This window comes from Ursus maritimus, unplaced genomic scaffold, assembly GCF_017311325.1.
Source record: "Ursus maritimus isolate PB19 unplaced genomic scaffold, ASM1731132v1 scaffold_19, whole genome shotgun sequence".
In the NCBI taxonomy this organism is placed as follows: domain Eukaryota; kingdom Metazoa; phylum Chordata; class Mammalia; order Carnivora; family Ursidae; genus Ursus; species Ursus maritimus.
In genome coordinates, this window is record NW_024424341.1 from 47,245,483 (window position 1) to 47,267,633 (window position 22,151).

General features: G+C 42.6%; 2 protein-coding genes across 3 annotated transcripts in view; one reads left to right on the forward strand and one right to left on the reverse strand.

The window, feature by feature from the left end:
- The window catches only part of LOC103657337 (zinc finger protein 91-like), a 686,132-nt gene that overhangs the window by 57,704 nt on the left and 606,277 nt on the right, over positions 1 to 22,151 (reverse strand). The window lies entirely within an intron of this gene.
- The window catches only part of LOC103672896 (zinc finger protein 675-like), a 52,187-nt gene continuing 40,192 nt past the window's right edge, over positions 10,157 to 22,151 (forward strand). Inside the window, exons 1-3 of one of the 2 annotated variants that reach the window (XM_008701601.2) lie at positions 10,157 to 10,295; positions 17,430 to 17,679; positions 18,052 to 18,147. In XM_008701601.2, the coding sequence (XP_008699823.2) occupies positions 10,281 to 10,295; positions 17,430 to 17,679; positions 18,052 to 18,147 (361 nt within the window). In that variant the 5' untranslated portion in view covers positions 10,157 to 10,280. Of the gene's footprint in view, positions 10,296 to 15,972; positions 15,989 to 17,429; positions 17,680 to 18,051; positions 18,148 to 22,151 lie in introns of those variants that run through there. The other variant, XM_040632920.1, reaches the window with a different exon arrangement.

The following is a 22,151-nucleotide window of genomic DNA, read 5'->3' on the forward strand; positions in this document are numbered from 1 at the left end:
CTCACAATGACCACTCTAGCTACATGGTCCTCACAGGACTTGAGGAATAAAACTGCCTTGTACCCCATTGAAGGTATTCCCTAGTACTAGCTTGAGCCCTCATTCTTCACAGAGCTATTATTTTGAAACTCTCATGGATAGTCTTATTTTTTTTTTTTTTTTTAGATTTTATTTATTTATTTGACAGAGAGAGAGACAGCCAGCGAGAGAGGGAACACAAGCAGGGGAAGTGGGAAAGGAAGAAGCAGGCTCATAGCAGAGGAGCCCGATGCGGGGCTCGATCCCAGGACTCCGGGATCACGCCCTGAGCCGAAGGCAGACGCTTAACGACTGAGCCACCCAGGCGCCCCTCTCATATACAGTCTTAGAACAGCATCTTACTCTCTACTTTGTACCAAGGTAAATTAGGAAGATAATTGACAAAAGTGTCAATCCAAATGGAAAAATCAGTTTTAACATATACTGTACCCCTTGAGGAATCCAGGAGAAGAGGCTGTTGAGTTTAATAATTCTTGCAACATCGACCTAATTCCATGGGGAACGTATGAAAATCAGGAACCATTCCTGATTTGACCCTGTGACGTCAGCTGGAATTCAGTGTGCCTCTGTGCCCAGAGCAGTTTCAATATGCTTATATATAAACCGTCACCCTTTGTACAGAAGTGCGTATATTATTTATAGCATCTAGACATTGTACCATTAGTTTAGAGTGAGTCTAAATAGGTCACTATACACAACAAAAAGGTAACAATTTGTATGGTGAACAAGTAAAATGGCTGATGTCATAGCTGCAAACGTTAGAGTCAATTTAAGCCAAGAATTTCTAGAAGTAAACCACATAGCTAGTATTTCTTTAAGCCTGGGTGTCGGGCCATCCAAGGGTGATACTCGGTTCTCTACACGATCACTCCCCTGGGATGAAGGCTGAACATCCCGTGTATATACCGGCACAAGTCCCTCCTTGTGATGTCATCAGCATATCTGAAGTCATCTTATTTCGTAAAACAGCTTTTCTCACTAGTGGGACTTCTGAGTTTATCAAAGAAATTGCATGATTAAAACACAGGTAAATGGTTGAAAGAAATTATAAACCTGGTGTCTGGGTCCTGAGTGCTGCCCGTGGGAAGATGTGTAGATGTTGGGCTTGAAGTCTCTTCAGATGGAGTGAGCACAGGTAGTGGCGATGGGAGACATTTTCCTGGTCTGCAGTTGGAGCGTCTCTGTGTTTTCTGAGTGGCGCAGAGGGCAACAGCCAAGAAGTGGCCCACCGTAAACATGGGCCATTGTGGCAATTTCTCCGAGTAGACCTGGACTCTTCTAGCTTTAGTTTGCAGGAAAGAAGGGCAGTTTAAGTTCTCAGTGACTTCAAGTCAAGAGACTGGAGAAAATTGGGAACCTTAGTGTGAAGAGTCATAGCCAGATACTCCAGGAAATCAAAGAATTCAGGATCCAGTCCAGTTTTATGGCAAACAACAAACATTTAGAAATAGCTCATCCAAGGGGCGCCTGGGTGGCTCAGTCAGTTAAGCAGCCAACTCTTCATTTTGACACAGGTCATGATCTTAGGGTTGTGGGATCGAGCTCCTCATGGGCTCCGAGTTCAGGAGGGAGTCTGCTTGGGGATTCTATTTCCCTCTGCCTCTGCTCCTCCCACTATTCACGCACATTCTCTCTCTCTCTCTCTCTCTCTCTTACACACACACATAAATAAATAAATCTAAAGAAAAACTAAAAAAAAAATAAAAATACTTAATGAGAACTGGAATCTAACATCCATAAAGGTGTATTGCTAAAATATAATTTTTCTCTCTGATATTATCCTCATTTTTACCAAAGATAGTCAAATTATGACTAATTTTCTTGTAAAATAAACCTGTTTTGACAAACTTGGCCTAATTATTTATGTAAGGGCAACAAGAACAGTGATTGGCTATATAGGCTCTTTTAGATCTACTTTGCTGGAACTCTTTGTAAGAAATTTCAGATTAAAAAAAAAAAGAAATTTCAGATTTAACATTTAACTGACTTTGAGGCTAAGAAGCCAAGCCACATACCTGCCATCAGACTCACCTACTTCTCTTGTTGAGGTCCCCAAAATATCTTAAGGTTCTTGAGCCTGCCAGGAAGTGACCACATGATGGATTCTTTAAATATATATGTCCTTTATATTGGCTATATTAATATATGCATGAAATTATAAATCTTATCATGTCTTTGAAATGTAAACAGAGCCCACAATCTCCTGAGACTGAAGAAAAGTGTGAAAAAAAAAAAAAGAAAAAGGAAAAGGGGGGAAAAGCCCTTTCAAAATACAAACTGCTGAAAGAACTTTTATGCCCAGACTTTAGCATCTCTGATAACAGGCAGATATGCTCCAAATATCCACCTTGGAGAAATTAGATACTCTTTCTCTGCCCTTGTTATAAATTTTCTACCCCATCTTCTCTAGGACCTCAGAACCAATCTTTGACATGAGAACTTTAGGGAGAAGCTCTTCATAAAAATGAATGAATGAATGAATGAATGAATGAATGAATACAGGGAAGTATTTAAAAATTGGGCCTATAATGTCCTCTCCACAAATAGGAAAACAAAATTGAGATTTTGTTTACATCTTGTCTTCTTTGTGTGTGTGTCCATATATGCTGTAAATGTAAGATATTTTCTCTACCTCCAAGTGGTATTGCTAAAATTAATATGTGAAGGAGCTCTACTTAGTTGGTTTGAAGGCAAGTTCTTGTAGGATTGGATATTCTAAAAGTCAGAAAGATAGGAACTAACCCAAATGTTTCTCAAGTTCATGTGATCTGGGAAAATATTCTGTATTAAAGCTAATTTAAGGTTGCTGGTTGAACTAAAATAGACATGTCTTGGGGTGCCTGGGTGGCTCAGTCTGTTAAGAATCTGACTTTTAACTTAGGTTCAGATCATGATCTCAGGGTCATGAGATGGAGCCCTATTGCGGGCTCCACGCTGGTTGGGGAGGGGGAGGAGTCTTCTTCCCTTCCTCTCCCTCTTCGCCTGCCTCTCCCCCCACCCCTGCCCCTGTGTGCCTGCCTGTGAGCATTTGAGTGCACTGTCTCTGTTTCTCTTAAATAAATAAATAAATAAATAAATCTTTTAAAAAATACATAAATAAATTAGACATGTCTTTAGAGTTACCAGCATTAACTATAAGTTTTTTTTTTAATTCTATTTGTGTTTATTGAAAGTCAAATAAGTTCATGGTATTTCTGTTGCAAAATTTATCCAAAAAAAAAAAAATTAGAATAATGTTAGGCTATGTCTAATGCCTCAAAGTTTTAGTGGGTAATCTAAGCATAATTTTTAACACCAAGTAAATTAAATAGACGGAGGGGCACCTGGTTGGCTCAGTCAGTGGAGAAAGCAACTCTTGATCTTGGGGTTGAGAGTTCAAGGCCCATGTTGGGTATAAAGCTTACTTTAAAAAAAATTAAATAGATGTAAAAAATATAATAAAAATTTAAAAATTAAAACTAAAATTGAAAAATTAAATAGATGTAAGTAAAATAAAAAGGTTTGTAGGTAAACTTTTAATAGCTTCTAAATCTTTGGTAACCTAAAATTTTAAAGTTTTGCTAAGTTCAACGATGAGTAAAGTTCAGTTCATGGATAGTCCAGATCATTTCAGAATAAGATAAAATATTAAAACATTAAGTACTGAACATAGTTTATCTATTTTTATCTTATCATAAAGAAACTAAAGATAAATATGGGTCTGTTAATAAACATGTATTTTGCTTTATTAAAAGATTGTACTATGAAAATATATATACATGTTTCTAAAAATTTTGAATTATATCCATAAATTGGCAATCTAAAGAATTCTGTTTTAACAGACATTTCACCATTGCTTCCTACTTAATTTACACTAGAAATAAGGTTTCTAAGCATTAAGAGTTCTAATAAATGTAATTAAGACTATTCGAAATAATAAGGGAAATAACTCGGTAGGCAAGGAAAGTTACGAGCTGAGTTTTTGGTAAGAAAAATGATGAGGACGGGCACTTGCGTGGCTCAGTCGTTGGGCGTCTGCCTTTGGCTCTGGTCATGATCCCAGTGTTCTGGGATTGAGCCCCGCGTCAGGCTCCCTGCTCAGCGGGAGGCCTGCTTCTTCCTCTCCCACTCCCGCTGCTGGTGTTCCCTCTCTCACTGCCTCTCTCTGTCAAATAAATAAATAAAATCTTAAAAAAAAAAAAAGAAAAAAGAAAAATGATGAGGAATAAAAATACATATTCATTGAGAGAAAAGAAAATAGTTTTGTCCCCAAATAAGACTGGTTCTTTACAGAGGACAAAAAATAGGACAAAATCTGAATGTAAAAAAGAAAGTTGTAGGTTTATGTTGAAAGAATCTTTGGAAGGAATTTTATGTGTGGTCACATAAATTTTATGCATGTCTCCTCCCCCATAAGCTGAAAATCAGGTACAACTGGGGCAGCAGGACCTGTCTTTATTCTAGAGCTTCTGTCCTTAATAACCATGATTGACCACCAATCCTCAACACAATGCCAGCATCCCAAAATTGCTGATAAGGAGACATCCACCTGGCAGTGAACAGAAAGCAAAGAAGGAGAGAGAGTTTGGAGCCCAGACTCTATTTCAGGGAGAAAGGTGATGGATCAGGTGGGGAGAACTCCCCAGAGAGTCACCAATGGACTGATCTTCCCCTCTTGGGTGTCTCGGTTTCTTCCAGCAGCAGTCTAGAACTGCCGTGGGGACTTGGAGCCCTCAATGATCTATCCTTACGTGTGTATCCGCTGGTGATCCAGAAATCAGTTATCATGGGGGGATTTCCCTGGGAGACTGCGGGCATCAAGGAAAAACCTCAGACACTTTCCCTCAGTGAGTTTCCTCCCAACTACCAGGCTTGAAATGGTCCAGAGGTCGGGATAAAGAAAGCGTGCACTTATTACAGTGAAAGCGAAGCCCCAGAGCCAGTTAGAGCAGCAGCAAGGGAATGGGGAGCAAGCTCCAGGAGTCCGAGTTCTAGGCTGGAGAACAGCTGAGTGAGCCTCGGTGCGTGCTTGCAGGGCTGACTGCTCTGCCTGGGGATTCCCAGACAAGCAGACGCTACAGCCAGGCAGAGAGAAGTAATTCAGTGGGAAGAAAGAACAGGTTCCCGGCCGTTCTTCCAGTTTTCCTTCTTCCCTGGGGGAACAGACCAGTTACACAGAAAAGCACAGACAGAAATGACATCGCTGTTACAGCGACTCTGTTTCCCAGACGAGGAACTTAGCAGGTCCTGAAAGTCAAAATGCTGCACGGACTCAATTTGGGGGTATTGCTGTTCCCCTGAATGTCCCTTCCTCGTCGCCAAGATGGCAAAGTGGGACATTTTAGGGCAGCCTGCCCTTGTCCCTTACCCAAACTCGGGAAGACAAAACTGGTAATAGTGCATAGGCAGGGAGATCAGAAGCCTTAGAGAGCTCTCCCTCCACAGCACCCCCCCCCCAGATCCCTGCTCCTTTGAAGCTTTGCCCAGGCTTGGCCCCACCCTCGTCTCTCCCCTCACTGAACAGAGGAGAGCAGATGAGAGTTTGGTTTGTCGCTCCTCCCACATTGTAAGCAGAGAGAGTTAGGGGTCCCCAGCCAAAGAAAGAGAAGTTGTTTTAAGTCCCCAGCTATTTCCTGTGATCTATGCCTTACGGGCTCTGCTTGTCCTCGCACACTTCCGGCAGAGCTTCCTAGAATGTGTCAGAACCACAGAGCAATGCAAAAACCTCAGTAGTTCAGGAATTTAAGGGAACAAAGGGAATGAGAAAACTAACAGTCTGGCCTAACCTTATCAGAGACGATTAATCAGTGGCACAAATTTCCAGCGCTGTTTCAAAAGCAAGCAGGCCCTGCATTCCTTTCCTGAGATAAGGAACCCAGAGCCTCATTCCATTTGCACCCGCGCTGAGAGCTCGCTCCACAACCCTTCCCCTAGTCTGACAGTTACCTCTGCCTCCTGATAATGTTAGAGCCTCCGTCGTGGGAGGAGCACGAGACTCATTAACATAACATAGGATGCCTGTAGACACGGTCACCTGCTCATTAACATAACATAGGATGCCCGTAGACACGGTCACCTGTGCCACCCCATGCCTGCCTCTACCTGGGATGACAGAACTCCTCATTCTGAATATTCATCCTAACCCTAAATTAAAGGAACCCACTCATCCCTGCTCAGGGAGTCATGGCTTTGGAAGTTCTTCCCAGTGATCTTTTTATTTGCTGCAACCCAAAAGCTGATATATAGGAGCAAAGAACTGTATGTTTGGTTTCCAAATTGTCTTATCAGGTTCTGTGCTTTAAGAGCCAACCGATTCAGCACCCTGTTTCCTACTTCTGAACATCCTGTAGTTGCTCAAGTTTTTTGTTTTTTGTTTTTAAAGATTTTATTTATTTGACAGAGAGAGAGAAAGCGTAGGGGCGGGGAGCAACAGAGGGAGAAGCAGACTCCTCTCCGAGCGGACGCAGGATTCTGTCCCAGGACCCTGGGATCAAGACCTGAGCTGAAGGCAGATGCTTAACTGACTGAGCCACCCAGGCACCCAGTTGCTCAAGTTTTAAAAAATAAATACAAATATACATTGTGAAATGACTACCACAATCGAGCTAACGAACACATACCTCACCTCACATAGCTAAGATCTGCGTGTGCGGTGAGAACATTTAACAAGCTCTCTCCTAGCAAATCTCAAGTACATAATACACTACTATTAATTATAGCCAGAGTGATGCGTATTAGACCTGGAACTGACCTATTTAGCATCGCTCCTAACTCAGGAAATGAACAGGTGAGCCCTGGTACACTGCCTTGGCCAAGAGCTCTGTCCAAGGGAATGAATCCCAAGGGGGCAGGACAAAATGAAAGGATAGCTCCTGGCTGGGTTTGCCCACACTGTTGCTGAAAAAACTCCTATAAACCCATCACAAGAGAAGCCAAGAACTCAAGAGATAAGAGATTGGAAAAGCGAAAGGGAAAAATGTATTTTGGGGAGAGGAGATAGGGCCAAGCCTTCATAACTGACCTCTCTACCAATGGGCTGGACACCTAGTGTTTTATAGGGAGAGGTTCAGGGGGGCACAAGCAAGAGAGCAGGCAGGGAGCACATGATCATGCGTGGGGGTTGGTATGTGTTCAGTGCAAGATCATGAGCAGAGAAGGAGCAGAGAAGGGGTTAAGGTCTTGCAGGCGTTCTGTTGCTATCAGGGCTTTTCTGGTCTGGCGATTGGAACGTTCTGGTCATTTCAAAACATCTTCATCAACGCCTAAAAAAAAAAGTGTGATAAAAAGTAAGAATAATGGGTTTCACAGCATGAGTTAAGCGGTCTTATGTATTTCTGGTTTTAACTGTTGGGGTCTGCAGTTGAGCAAGAGGGCTAGCTGACAGACCTTCGGTAATTATTTATCCTGCCTAAGTGAATCTTTTACCATTTGACTAGCATCTCAACATTTCCCTCATCCTCAGCCCCTGACAACAGACATGCTAATCTTCACATTTATGATTTTAACTTTTTATGGATTCCACATATATGTGGATTATATGTGATTATATACAGACTTGTGTTTTTTTCCTGTGTTTGGCTTATTTAACTTGGCAAAATGTCCTCTGAGTACATCCTGTTGCAAATGGAAATAGTTCCTCACTTTTGAGGCTGAAATAGACATGCACACACACACGCACACACACATTATCTTTTTCTTTTTTCTTTTCTTTCCTTTCCTTTCCTTTCTTTTTTCTTAGTAGGCTCCACGCCCAGTATGGAATCCAGTGCAGGGCTTGAACTCACAACACTGTGATCAAGAGTCGAATGCTTAACCAACTAAGCCACTTTTCTTTATTCATTCAGGAGAGAATATGTGAGGTCAAAATAAATCACTTTGCATGTGGATTGTTTTGAGTTGAAGGCGGTTAAGACCCAGCAGAATCAGGCAATGTTATTTTGCCTCTTATTTAACTGCCAAAGAAATTAGATAGGGGACCTCAATCAAGAAGAGAGCTAATACTAGAGATAATGTTTTTTTATGAGAAAGAGTCACCTGCCCGTTGTGGAAAACATTTACCAACATTTGCTATTTCCTTTTTCCTGTGACTATACTTCCCCCTTTTTGAAATTCTAAATTCTAAATTCTGCGCCCTTCTCCTTAGGTCAGAATGGCATATCAGCATCCTTTGCTTATCTTGGAGTCTAGTATCTTTGGGGTTCTTATAATGAATAAATTAAATATGTTTTTCTCCCGTGAATAATCTGTTTTATGTCAGTTTAATTATTAGACCAGCCAAAGAATCTAGAAGGAAGAAAAGAGTTTTCCTCTCTACACATTCATCCCAATCCGTAGGACAACTGTAGTAAGACCACTTCATATTTTATAGTGAGAAACCACTTACTATTATCTAGAATGGCTAACACAGAAAAAAAAAAAGGATAATATCAAATTTCAGTGGAAATGCTGAGCAATTAGAATTCTCATACATTGCTGATAGGAGTGTAAAAAGTGGATTCACTTTAGAAAACTGGCAGTTACTCATGAAAATAAGCATTTACCTACGAAAGGGTGATGTAGGAAATATGTTGGGGCTCAGAGCCCACAGCCAAGAAAGAATTGAGTCATCTTTGGTGCAAAAACGTGGTTTTATTACTCACCATTTTTATTAATGAGACAGGACCCCTGGGCCGAAAGAGCTGCACTGAGGTCACGAGGAAAGGCAGATTATACACTTTCAAGTGGAGAGGGGGGTGAAGGATAATGTAAGTCTCTAGGGAATTTTGGAAGCAAGATTTCCAGAACCTTGAGGGGTTAGGTAAAGGTCATTTATTACTGTCTAATAAGACCTTAGTCATGAGACCCTTAAGATGTGTATCAGTGGGCCATATGCTTAGAGGATGATTGCCAACGTACGTATATCTTGGGGGGTAGAGATAACGGAAGTTTCCAAAATAATTTTTATATGTTAAAGTAGACTTACAGGATCCTGGGGGTTGGGCTAAGATTGCCTTTAGCCCTTTGCAAAGTATTAACATCAAGGCAGCTGAGCTTCACTCTACCTGCTTTAAGGACTTGTCAATGGGCTGTAGGAAATAAGGATATTGAATTTTTTCTCTTGCTTTTGCTTCCACATCAAGGGGAGCATTTTGTCACCCCAAAATACGTCTTTTTGGCATCAGGATTATTTTAGACTGGTTATTTTATAGATACAGCAGATGAAGGTGTCTGGTTTGCTTTCCAATGCTTCCCAATAGGATCGCGTGTGGAGTTCCAAAAAGGAACCTATCTGGCGGGCTCCCCCTCAGGTTCTGTCCATTGGTTTGGGCCAAAACAGCAGTGTTGTGTTAACGAAGGGCTCCAGGTGATTCTCAGTGAGGCCAGGGGTAAGCACCAGGGCTTCCCGTTATTTTATGAGAGTTGAGTCAGGCTTTGGCTCAAGGAGAGGTAACAGGGTCTCTGCTCCATGAGTCTGGGAGGGTCAGGTCTACGCAGCACGCGGTTCCTATGCTGTAGAACCCGTGGGCGTCTGTGGGACGTGAGGCCCCTTGAGAGTGTTGCTGGGTGGCCTGGGGAGACCCTGGCCCATCCCAAACATGCTGCTTAAGTGTCCTCCTCTTGTCACAGGAAACAATTCAGGGGCATACAGAGCACAGCAAATGAGTGCCGCCAACAGGAAAGTTTACTGACACGAAGTACACTCTCGAGGTGCTTGAGCAGGAGATCCCGAGAGAGAGCCGGGAGCCCGCGGCTTCGGCTTTCTCTGCGTGACTGACAGTTGTTACCCAGCGGGTGGACTATTTACTGCTCGGGGTGGGAATTTCTCGAGAGCAGGGTTTCCGCGCCTTTTCTTCCTTATTTGGTCAGGCGCTTCCGGTCGTGGCGCCCGCCATCTTGGGCCCGGCTGGTTGGATCTGGCTTCTCGGGCGCTGCTGCCCGGAGGGGCCTCTGCCTTCGCTCGTCGGTGCCCGCGGCGGTCCCCTCGCTCTGGTCCAGGGATCCGGTGAGAACCCGGCTGACCGCCGACCCTCACCAGAGCAGAGCCGGGGAAGCTCAGGGATCGGGCTCCGCGTAGGAGCTCATGGTTGCTGCCTGGCTCCTGACACAAAGGACGAGGAAGTTGGGCCTTTTCTGCATTTCGCGGTCCTGCCTGCAGGCGACCGGTTTACGTGTGACGAGCCTCTGCTGGTGGCTCTCAGGGCATTTTCTCCGGATGCGGCTGTGATTTCTCCACGAATCTGCCCCGGGCAAGAAATCCCGAGAACGAGGTGAAAGGAGAAGAAATGGCCCGTTCTCAGGTAAGCCTTGCGTCCCAGGTCAGAGGCCCTGTCATCCTTTCCTCCTGGAATTCCAAAGCAATTAGAAGTTGCAAATGTCGATTCCTCTAGTTCTGACGTTCCTATCCTAGGAGCGTTTTCACCTATTTTAAAAAACCTTTTTAAAAAAGGATATTGAGGGGTGCGTGGGTGGCTCGGTCCATAAGACGTGGGACTCTTGATTGTTGGCTCAGGTCGTGATCTTGGGGTGGTGAGACTGAGCCCCGCGTGGGGCTCCCCACTGGCTGGGGAGTCTGCGTCTCTCCTCCCTTTCCCCCCCTCACCCCCTTCCCCCCTGCTCAGGGGCGCATGCACGCACTCTCTCTCCCTCTCTCTAAAATGAAATAATTTTTTTTAAAGGATACTGAAATTTAGCTCTTTAGGATACTTTGCCATATTCCAGAGCCCTCTTTCCCTTCCCTCCGACCTGGCTCCCAGTAGAACACGCACAGTCGTCAGTGTGAATTAATGTCTTGCATCTATCAAGAATGTGCCCTCTGTGACAGAGCCACAGGGGAAAGCAGTGAATGAAAGATTTCTGTTGTGGCCGTGGTCGAGTCCTGGGATATCAGTCAAGGGGAACATCTCACGCCTAGGTCCCATCTGGGTACTTTAATGGCTGTGCGTACACCAGGATTAAGAAAAGGCACAGAGAAGCAGGATGGGTATGCGTCCCAAATAACTCAGAAAGTTCTGGAAAAGAAACAGCCTTGCTGTTCAGAATGTGGAAGAAAGATGCTCTATTTAAACTACACTAGAAGGGCGCGTGGGTGGCTCAGCCGGTTAAGTGACCGACTTTTGATTTCAGCTCAGGTCGTGATCGCAGGGTCGTGGGACTGAGCCCAACGTCTATCTCCCACGCTCAGTGGGGAGTCTGCTTGAGATTCTTTCCCTCTGCCCCTCCCCCCTCGCACTTCCCCTCCCGCTCTCTTAAATCTTTAAAAAAAAAAAAAAACCCAAAAAATACACTGGACATTACAGGACATGGGCGCTACATGTGGCTTGTGATTTGTATAAATCCACTGTTTTCTCATAATTAGATTCATAATTCTGATTTACTTTCGGGGGCAGTGATAATATGTCCTTCCGTGTGCTGCAGGCACTGATACCGATTTGCTTCATTGCAGCTGATGTTAACGTCTTTTACTTGGCTTGGTGCTCTCTGCCAGATTCCTCCTGTATAATGTAAATATGTCTCTCAGTCTTTCATAACGATTAGATGGATTTACTGAGAGATGTTCAGAAGCCATCACATTCAAACTGGAAATTCCTTTCTTCGGAGTTTCTCTTTGCTTGTAGTTTCCATTGGAAAATGAAGGCTCTCTCTCTTGAGCCCTGGAGATACTGACTCTGGGAGTGGTGTTTGTAAATAATTCAGGCCGTTGTCCTGCAAGTTTCTCTTTTACTCCACATCCATGTCTCAGACATACTCTCTTTGTGTTTTTAGAAAAAGAAAATCACGTAATTAACATGTTCGAGTGTCTTAAAATTCTAAAACCTAACATAGCATAAGTGATGATTGGAGGAAAATGTTTAGTGAAATACTAGACTCAGAAATGTTAGCGGTTTTCTTTTTATCCCCAAATTTTTATATAAATTCTAGTTTGTTAACGTACATATAGTGTATAGCTGTTTTCTTTATAGCATTCTGTGTGTTTGTCTTTATAGTGTGATTAAAAGACAGAAGCATCATCACACATGGATTTATAAATTTTATAGCATTGAAAAGGTTTCTTCAGTTACTATGACAGTTTTATACTGTCACTTTTAATGTGTATGTAATTGCATTTTACATGTGTGGATTTGTGCATAAAATGTAAAAGGTAGATCAGTTTTGTGTCAATGCCTTCTTGTTTTCATCTCTCTTCTCAGATGGCAGCAGGCTTGTCTCTGGATATTGTCCTGGGTGTCATTTTAGATCGACTGTAGGTCAGACAACCCAGATTAAAAACTAATACCTTCCATGTACTGAATGTTTGTCAAAATATTCTCATAAAAAGAAGAGTATGTTCTGTTAGATTATTATTACTTGTGCATTAATTTGTGAAAAGTCATTAGAATGCTATCTAGTAACCAGTAAATGCTCAAAAAGTATTGTGCAGTTCTTGCTATTATAGTAGAACCTGTAATTGCTTTAAAATGCCTTCAGTTTCAAGTCCTCCAGGAATTCTTAGAGTTCTACCTGTTTGTTATTTAAAAAAAAAAAAAAATGTATCCCTTGGCCCATAGGCCGCTGCCTCCACCAGAAGTGCAGACTCCGATCCCACTCCAGAAGTCTGGAACAGAATCTGCATTTTTACAAGACCTATAATGCACTGTTGTGAAATTCTAACTCACATTAGAATTTGATAAGTACGTTTGTAACCCACTAAAACATTCCACCTAAGAAGTAGACACAACTTACACTGTATGATACAAATGCAGTTCTCAATAATGTGTATGCTTGTGTTGATGCCTTCATTGGACAAGTTATCTTAGGCAAACGCACAGTATTTATAATGGTTTTGTGGTTCCTATGCCATCCTCTTACCTCAGAGCTAGAAAATATGTTAGAGTACATTAGTGTGTTAAAAATTATCTTTTGGGGACGCCTGGGTGGCTCAGATGATTAAGCATCTGCCTTCAGCTCAGGTCATGATCTCCAGGTCCTGGGATAGAGCCCCACCGAGGGCTCCCAGCTCAGCAGGGAGTCTGCTTCTCCCTCTGCCTCAGCCCCTCCCCCCTGCTTGTGTTCTCTCTGTCTCTGTCTCTCTCTCTCAAATGAATAAATCTTTAAAAAAAAATTATCTTACGGATACAGCAGGAAACACACCTAAGCTACAACCAGTTTTTCTTAATATAACCGAACGAACATGAGTTCACTCCTTGGTGAGTCACAGATAGAAAGCACACCAGGTAAAGTTGTGACACAAAGGAAATATTATTTGCAGCAAATAAGGAGATCATTGGGAATAACTTCCAAAGCCTTGACTCCCCAAGCAAGGGTGAGTGGGTTCCTTTTATTTAGGATTAGGATGAATATTTAGAAAAGGGAGCCTTGTCATTTTTTGTAGAGGTGGGCATTAGGTCGTGCACATGCCTTAAGAAACCCAGTCTGTATACTTTGTGTGTTATGTAAATGAGTGGAGATTCAGTATTATTATGAGGTAAAGGTAACTCGGTCACTTCATGGTCCATCTGCAGGTGTGATTTGGAGGTTAAGCTCAAACTGGTCTGGGCCACTGGAACTCTTTGTCAGAGCAGTCCTTATTGCTTGAGGAAGTTTCCATTATGGGGGGCTATGCCCATCAGGTCTTTTGCCTGAGTTGAAAGAGAAGCTGGAAAGAAGAGCTTAAGGAAAATGTGGGACAAAGCTTGCAGGGTACATGCAGGTGAGCAGTAAAGGTCTGGTCTTGGGGTCTAGCTGGTGACAAATCCCTCCTCGGGTTTCATTCCCCTCATTCTTGAGGGGCACAAGGAAAAGGTCCATCTTTTGGAGCTACTTTCCTGCTAGATTTGGGCATATCATAAGGATTGGTTGAGGAGCAGGATTTTTCCTCAGCTAGTTTTAGATATGCTTGTGGGTCTCCAGGTTTAACCCCAAGCGGCTCATATCCTCGTGTTAGTACCATTTGTAATTTTATAGCCTCTGTGCTTGGACACAAATTGTACCAAGCAGTTAAGTATGCAAGGTCTAAAAGGCAATAAGAGCAGTGTTTTGTTAGTTTCTTTTTGTTACAGTCTACTGACATTTACTAGGGAATTTATCCCCCAGGGATGGCGCACTGTGTTTATAGCTTTTAGCGTCTTGAGGATAATAGTGGCAAGAAGTAAAATTAAGAAGGTGTTCATTGTGGGGCGCCTGGGTGGCTTAGTTGGTTAAGTGCCCAGCTCTTGATTTTGGCTCAGGTCATGATCTCAGGGTCATGGGACTGAGCCCAGCATCTGGCTCCCACGCTCACTGGGGAGTCTGCTTGAGATTCTTTCCCAGTGGGGGAGCCCCTCCCACTCTCTCTTCCTCCCTTTCCCTCTCTAAAATAAATAAGTCTTTAAAAAAAAAAACCCCTCCAAGAAACAAGTAAAACACACTAGACATTACAGGACACGGATGCTACATATAGCTTATAATTTGTATAAATCCACTGTTTTCAGGTAAGAGATCAAGCTCTGTGCTCAGTGCATTCTGCTCGAGATTCTCTCCCTCCTTTGTCTGTTCCTCCTCCCCCACCCCTGCTTGCTTGTTCTCTCTCAAATACATAAATAAAATCTTAAAAAAAAAGTGTTCATTGTAAAATCAGACCAAGTCAGAGGGGTCTAGGACATCTGTTTTGCCATGTATTAACAATAAGCTGTGGTATTTATTACTCAACAGTCACAGAGAGAATGATTTAATCTGTGAAAGAGGCCTGGCAGCAGACAATAAGGCTGAAGAAACCAGAACAGCAGTAGTAGTATCAGACAGATAGAGATTATTATGGTTTAAATTTGAGAGCCCTTATGCACTGAAACTAACCTTGTGAGTTTCTCCACTGGAGGTTTCAGGTCACAGGAATGTTTGTTGTTACCTGGTTCTAGTAACATCTGCCACTGGGCCTATTTTACTAGAAAACAGATGCCTATTTTCCTCTAGATTCAAGGTAGGACTCCCTCTCATTTGAAGGAAGAGCTTGTGGTTAGTAGTACTGGGTGGGGCCCTGTCCGAAGAGGGTAGAGTTGATCCTGTGGTGACCCATTTTTCCAAGTTTGGAGGTACATCAGTTCCCAGTTTCATTTGGGTGAAGCTTAATTTCAGTGGGTGGAGGGAGGAAAAATTTCCGTATTTATTGAGTATATCTGTCACCTGTCGGGGGATTAATTACATGCTTAATGGCCTGAGAAACCTGTGGGTCTGGAGGTGAGGAGTCAGCATTTTGGAAAGCCCCCCCATAAGTCATCCCAGATGGGCCAAGATTTTAGTTTCCCCGTGGGGGTGGCTCTCACCCCAGTGAGAGCTGTTGGTAGTAACTGTAACCAATATTCCTGTTTACTGGCACAACTTTGCCAGAGTCTGTTTTAGAATTCTACTCGCCCATTCTGTCTTCCCAGAAGACTGAGTCTCCAGGCAGAGTGTAACCTCTACTTGATACCTCAGAAGTGATTTTGGTTATAAAAGTTGGCCCATTGTCATTCTGGATTGACCTTGGCAACTGAAATTGAGGAATTTTCTCCTTTACTAAGGCCCTTGTTACTTTGTTACTTCTTTCTGTCCTTCAGGGAAAGGCCTCAGTCCATCTGGTAAATATATCTACAAACACCAGGGGCCATTGGCATTACAGTAAAGTCTGTTCACCAGTCCTCCCCTGGCATTGTCCAAAAGACAGGTCTATTTTAGTTAAACCAACAAGCTTAAACTTTTAATTTACAAAAATGATCCGAGATATGTGGATGTGAAAAAATTTGGGTTACTTTATATTTTTGTGGATTTTAGAATGCCTACTTTTTCTTTTTCTCTTCTCTCTCTCTCTCTTTTTTTTAACAAGTATTTGTCTTTTAACCAGCTAAATAGAACTCTTACCTGTTCCATGTGCATGCTTCTAGTGACCCAGGGAGTTGCTGCCTCCTTTTCTGGGGGTTATGAGGAGAGGAGGAAGTGCTCAAGGACCAAGCAGCCGGGGTGGAGACTTAAACTGGGAACAACAAACAGACCAAACAACCAGGTGGGATGGAGATTTCAGTCTCACAGACCTTAGACTCGTTTCCATTAGGTCATTCCCGTTTTGCTCGGTTAGGTCATCCAAAGCCTGTGAACGGCTGCGTCTTGTGATCATCTGTCACCGGGGATGTGTAGACTCAAGCTGAATGAGTATTCAATTCCCCCAGAGTATTCTGACCTAATATTATGCTGGCTTGCCCAGACTTTGTGAGTCAACCCTAGTTTACCTCTCAAAGCTGTGCCACAGGGCGTCTGGGTGGCTCAGTCGGTTAAGCTTCTGCCTTCGGCTCAGGTTATGATCCCAGGGTCCTGGGATCGAGCCCCACATGGGGCTCCCTGCTCGGCAGGGAGTCTGCTTCTCCCTCTACCCTTCCCCCCTGCTTGTGATCGGTGATCTATCTTTCTCACTCTCTAATGAATATAATCTTTAAAAAAAAAAAAAAAAAAAAGGCTGTGACACATACCTGGTGTGACTTATCCCAACAGAAGTTCTTCTGAGTAATAGTAGTCAGGGTGGATGCTGGATTTCAGGTGACGTCAGAACACCATGCTGGCAGTCACAGGCACGAAGAGGGGAGCCCCCATCTCCCCCAGGGAATCTGCTCCTGGCCCCAGTAGCTTGAACAGGTTAGCCAGGGTGAGCCTGTGGTGCCCACTGCTTCATCTTTTGGAAGCCAGGGAACCAGAGGCCAGAACCTGGGAAAGATACCTGTCCCATCTGGATCACCAAGTTTGTAACTGAAGTAAAGTGGTTTTGCTCCTTGGTGAGTCACGGATAGAAACTACATGGTGGAGTTGTCACACAAAGGAAGATTTGTTTATAGCAAATAAGGAGATCACAGGGAGTAATTTTCAAAGCCAAGACTCCCGGAGCAAGAGTGAAGGAGTTCCTTTTATTTAGGCTTAGGATGAATATTTAGAAACGGTAGCCTTGTCATCTTTTGTAGAGGTGGGCAAAAGGTCACGCACCTGCCTTAAGGAAACCATTCTGTGCATACTTTGTATGTTATGTAAATGAGGTTCGTCCTCCTCCTTGGGGGGGGGGATTTGGTATTATAATGAGGTAAAGGTAACTGTAGGTCACTCCTTGGGTCCCTCCATGGTGCATCTGCACAGGTGTGAGTTGGCAGTTAAGCCCAAACTGGTCTGGGTGGCCTGGGTACTGGCGCATTTAGTCAGGGCAGTATTTACTGCTTGTGCAGTCGTTTTTGTTTCCATTATGGGAAACTATGTCTCTGGGTTTTTTTTTTTTTTTTTTGCCTGAATTTGAAGATAGGCTGAAAGAAAGAGCTTAAGGAAAATTTGGGACAAATTCAAGGGGTACTAGCAGGTGAGCAGTAAAGGTCAGGTCGTGGGCCTAGCTGGTGACATTAACTCCCTCTTTCATCTTAGGTACATTATGAACTCTGCCAGTGGCCGCTTGGTAACTGTGGTATTTATTGCAGGGACTGCTGACATTCAGGGATGTGGCCATAGAATTCTCTCAGGAGGAGTGGGGATGCCTGAACCTCGTTCAGCGGGAATTGTACAGGGATGTGATGTTAGAGAACTATGGAAACCTTCTCTTCTTGGGTGCGGATAACTTCCTTCCAGACTTCCCAAACCACACTCAGGGTTTTCTTCCTTCCCTTGAAGACCGTCTCTTGGAAGATTCTTCTCTGCACGACTGGAATTCAGATCGCTGCAGTAAGGGAAGTAAGTAGGGGTTTATAGGTGGAGAGAAAAATCTTCATGATGTTTCCTTCCCAGCTTTAGCTTCCCCTTCCTTAAGGCAACATCATCATCTCTGTAGGGTAGTGGCAATTCTAAATATTGAGGGGCATAAAATGGTACTGCCCACATCTTAAACTCCCGTTTCCACTCCTTATTGTATGTAGTACTTGGAAGTAGAATCCAAGATCTGAACATTGGCAATTTCTCCTTCATGTTCTCAATGGGCTGTTGGACAACAGCTTTTGGGAAGTCATTTTCTAGACTTCTACAATGTCTTCTCTTCTCTGATGAGCATAATACTGCATTGAAAGTTAGAATCTCCAGCAATACTTATTCCTTTTTTCTAATAAACAGGTCTTGTTGTGTCAAAGCCAGACCTGGTCATCTTTTTGGAGCAAAAGAGGGAGCTCTGGGATGTGAAGGGAAAGGAGACAGTAGCCATCCACCCAGGTAGGTGGGAATGAATGAAGCAGCTGACAGGTTGGGGCCCAAAGGTCAGGGAGGAAGGTAGACCTTACACTGTGGTTCGGGTAGCTCTCTTTGAATAGAAATAAATTTGAGAAGCCTAGGTGTATTTCTCTTGCTGTCAGAGGGACATCCCCTGTCCAGCACTCATCGTGCTCCTGCATCCTGTGAGGATTCTCCTTCAGCTCTAGTGATCTTCCATCACATTGACAGCATAGACAGCACCCTCCGCTTGGATGGTGAAGGCCTCCACGATCTGAGGCTTTTCCATTGCTTTTGGAGGCCTGGGGAAATCTGTGCCTATTTCTGAGGAACTCTGTTACGCCATTTCTTTTCTTTTCTTTTTTTTTTTTTTAAAGATTTTATTTATTTATTTGACAGAGATAGAGACAGCCAGCGAGAGAGGGAACACAAGCAGGGGGAGTGGGAGAGGAAGAAGCAGGCTCATAACGGAGGAGCCCGATGTGGGGCTCGATCCCTCAACGCCGGGATCACGCCCTGAGCCGAAGGCAGGCGCCCAACCACTGTGCCACCCAGGCGCCCCATGTTACGCCATTTCTAAGTTCTGTTTTGCCTCATGTCAGAGGTGTATCAAGGGAGTGGTGGGCATGTTGGGTTTTGGTGCAGAAATCCCAGGAACAGTGGAGACAGATTTCACCTGTTTCCTCCTTATGATTTCCAATTTTATGGAAGCTTTAAACATAATTGTACAAAATTGAGACAGTAATTTCTTCAAATAATAAAGCACCTCCCGAAAATGAGAAAAATCTAATGCTTCATTTCCCTTCACAATTTCCTTTCTCTTGTCTGGACTAAGATAGAAATTGCAACTCACTGCGATCCAGTTCCTCAATTTAATGTTTCTGTTTGTATCCCAGAGTTCCTGCATATGGTAATGCCATAGGGGAGCGAGAACATTTAGTACTTAGAACTCATAGCATATGATGAAGTCCCAGTTATTAACCTTATTTCTTAATAATTTCATCATTTTATAGTTTTGTCTAGGTTAATATGAGTTACCTGTGACTGTCCTATGTTTTCACCTTCTGATTATTTTTATATGAGATTCATTTGGTTTTGAGATGAGAAATTCTGATATGACATAGGCATGTGCTTTATAAGAAATGAGTCACATAATTACTAAAAGTCCCATATTTAAAAAAAAAGTTTCATTCATACATGTAATTTATTTCAGGAAAAATTAATCCTCAGGTTTTTCTTCTACTTTCCGGAGAATGTATCTGAATTTAATCCCAAATATTTATTTTATATAAAGGAATTGTGAGCATATTTTACAATTTCTCTGTTGTTTCTTCAGAAGTGAAGGGCTTTTGTTTGTTTGCTTGGTTCTAAAGATTGGATCACAGCTTTACATGCTTTGTAAGAGTAGGAGGAACATATTAATAACAATACATTTCTTTAATGTTTTTTAAGTGCATATTCGTAAAATTTTCCATTAGAGTTTTTTATGATTGATCATAATGAATTTCCTTCACGGTTTTACTGCTGTATAAGACATGGCAATGATGCAAAATGCTTGCTTTTCATACCTGCACAGTCACGGTTTAAAATTATAGTAAAATAGAAGAATTCTTTTTTTAATAATACATGTTTTTGGTTTTGTTTTTTTGTCCTTTTTTTTGAGAGAAAGAGATAGCAGAGGGGAGGGGCAGAGGGAGAGAGAGCGAGAATCTCAAGTTGACTCCCTGCGGAACGCAGAGCCCAACGTGGGGCTCCACCCCGGGAGCCCAAGATCATGACTCAAGCTGAAATCGAGAGTCCGATGCTTATCGGACTAAAGCCGCTCATGTGCCCCAATACATGTATTTTTATGTAACATTTTTATGTAACCTTTTTGGGTTAAATTTTGTCTTATTCTGGTTTTGCAATTCCATAATAATGTATTTTCTTTTGTGTGGGACTTTCCACACATTAGTTGTGTTTTTTGCTTTTTACCTATGTGTTAGGTTTTCAGGATGACAATTTTTATCTCAGTATATTTTAAGACAGTGTGGGTTTAACTCAAATACAGATCAGCTGTATGTCCATTGCCAATAAAATTATGTATGTATTTTTCTGTCTAAATATTACCCATACATACTTTGCTTGTGACTCCCTTATTTCTTTCCATAGTTAGTGGTCAGTGAAGGTTTTATCATGTCTAGGTGAGTTGTCATAGTAATAGAATTAATTTCATCAACTATTTACTGATGAATTTATATTCTCTTTGCATGAGAGAAGCACTTTTTTGAATTGAAGGGGACTTTTTTTTAAAAAAGGTTTTATTAATTTATTAGAGAGAGTGAGCGAGAGAGAGTACAAGCAGGGGGAGGAGAGGAGGGAGAGGGAAAAGCAGGCTCCCCACGGAGCAGGGAGCCTGACGCAGGGCTCCATCCCAGGACCCTGGAATCATGATGTGAGCTGAAGGCAGACACTTAACCAACTGAGCCACCCGGGTGCCCCTGAAGGGAACTTTTAATTAAACATTTTATACCTCTGTATCAACTTTAGGTAATACGTTTTGTCCTTAATGGTGGTATTATACCCATGACAGCCTTTGATACCATTCTGGTTAACTTTGTGTGTCTTCTGTAGGCATTTTCTTTTCTTTTTTCTACCCCCCGGGGTATTTTCTTTGTGGTTACCATAGAGGTTACATAAAACATCTTAAACTGATACTGTCCGGGATGCCTGGATGGCTCAAGTCAGTTAGGCATCTGCTTTCGGCTCAGGTCATGGTCCCAGGGTCCTAGGATCGAGCAAGACATCGGGCTCCCTGCTCAGCGGGGAGCCTGCTTCTTCCTTTGCCTTGCACTATCCCTGCTGTGTTCTCTGTCTCTCTCTGACAAATAAATAATAAAATCTTAAAAAAAAAGTAAAAATAAACTGATACTGTCCATTGCATAGAAAACTCTACAACCCTTACCATCTCCAGTCCTGCACCCACTTCATTACTGATACCGCAAATTCTACCTTTTACGTTGTATAGAAATTAGAGTGACTTGTGCTCCCTCATTGCAACACAGTTTGGCCAGATATAGTATTCTTGGTTGATATTTTTTGATCTTTCAGCCCCTGAATATATTGTTCAATGCACTTCCTTTTATGAGGTCTGCTGAGAATCCAACTAGCAATCACATAGAAGCTCTGTCGCTCAGGGTGAGTTGCTTTTCTCACACCGTTTCAAAATTCTCTTTTCACCTGCAATTTTTGCCAGGTTAATTATAAAACATCACTGTGTTCACGTCTTGACATTTATCCTACTTTGAATTTACTGAGCTCGTTGAATTTTACTTTCTTTCCAGAAAGGTGGGATGTACCAGCCTTTAGTTCTTCATGTAAGCTCTCTGCCCCCTTTCGCTCTCCTCTCCTTTTGGGGTCCCCTTCATGTACATATGGAACCACTTGTTGTTGTCCCTTAGATTTTGTCCTGTTCCACATTTTTCTTTGATCTTCTTCATAGATAATATAAAACAAGGTGTCTTTAAGATGTCTGATTCTTTCTGGGGCGCCTGGGTGGCTCAGTACTTTAAGCGTCTGCCTTCAACTCAGGTCATGATCCCAGGGTTCTGGGATCAAGCCCCGCATCAGGATCCCTACTTTGTGGGGAACCTGCTTCTCCCTCTGCCTGCCATTCTGCCTGCTTGTGCGCGCTCTCCCTCTCTCTCTCTCTCAAATAAATAAATAAAATCTTAAAAAAAAAAAAAGATGTCTGATTCTTCTGCTTGATCAAGTCTGTTGCTGATTCTTGAGTTTATTTTTAAATTCAGTAATTGTACTATTTAGCTCCCAACTTCTGTATGGTTGTCTTTTATACTTTCTACCTCTTTGGATTTTTATTTTGATCATGCATAGTTTTCTTGATATCATTTACTTTCCTATCTCTTTTCTTCCTGCTTGAGCGTCTTTATGATAGTTACTTGAATTCTTTGGAGGCAATTAATAGTTCTGTTTTTATTTTGGTCCAGCCTGGGGTCTTTATTTTGTTC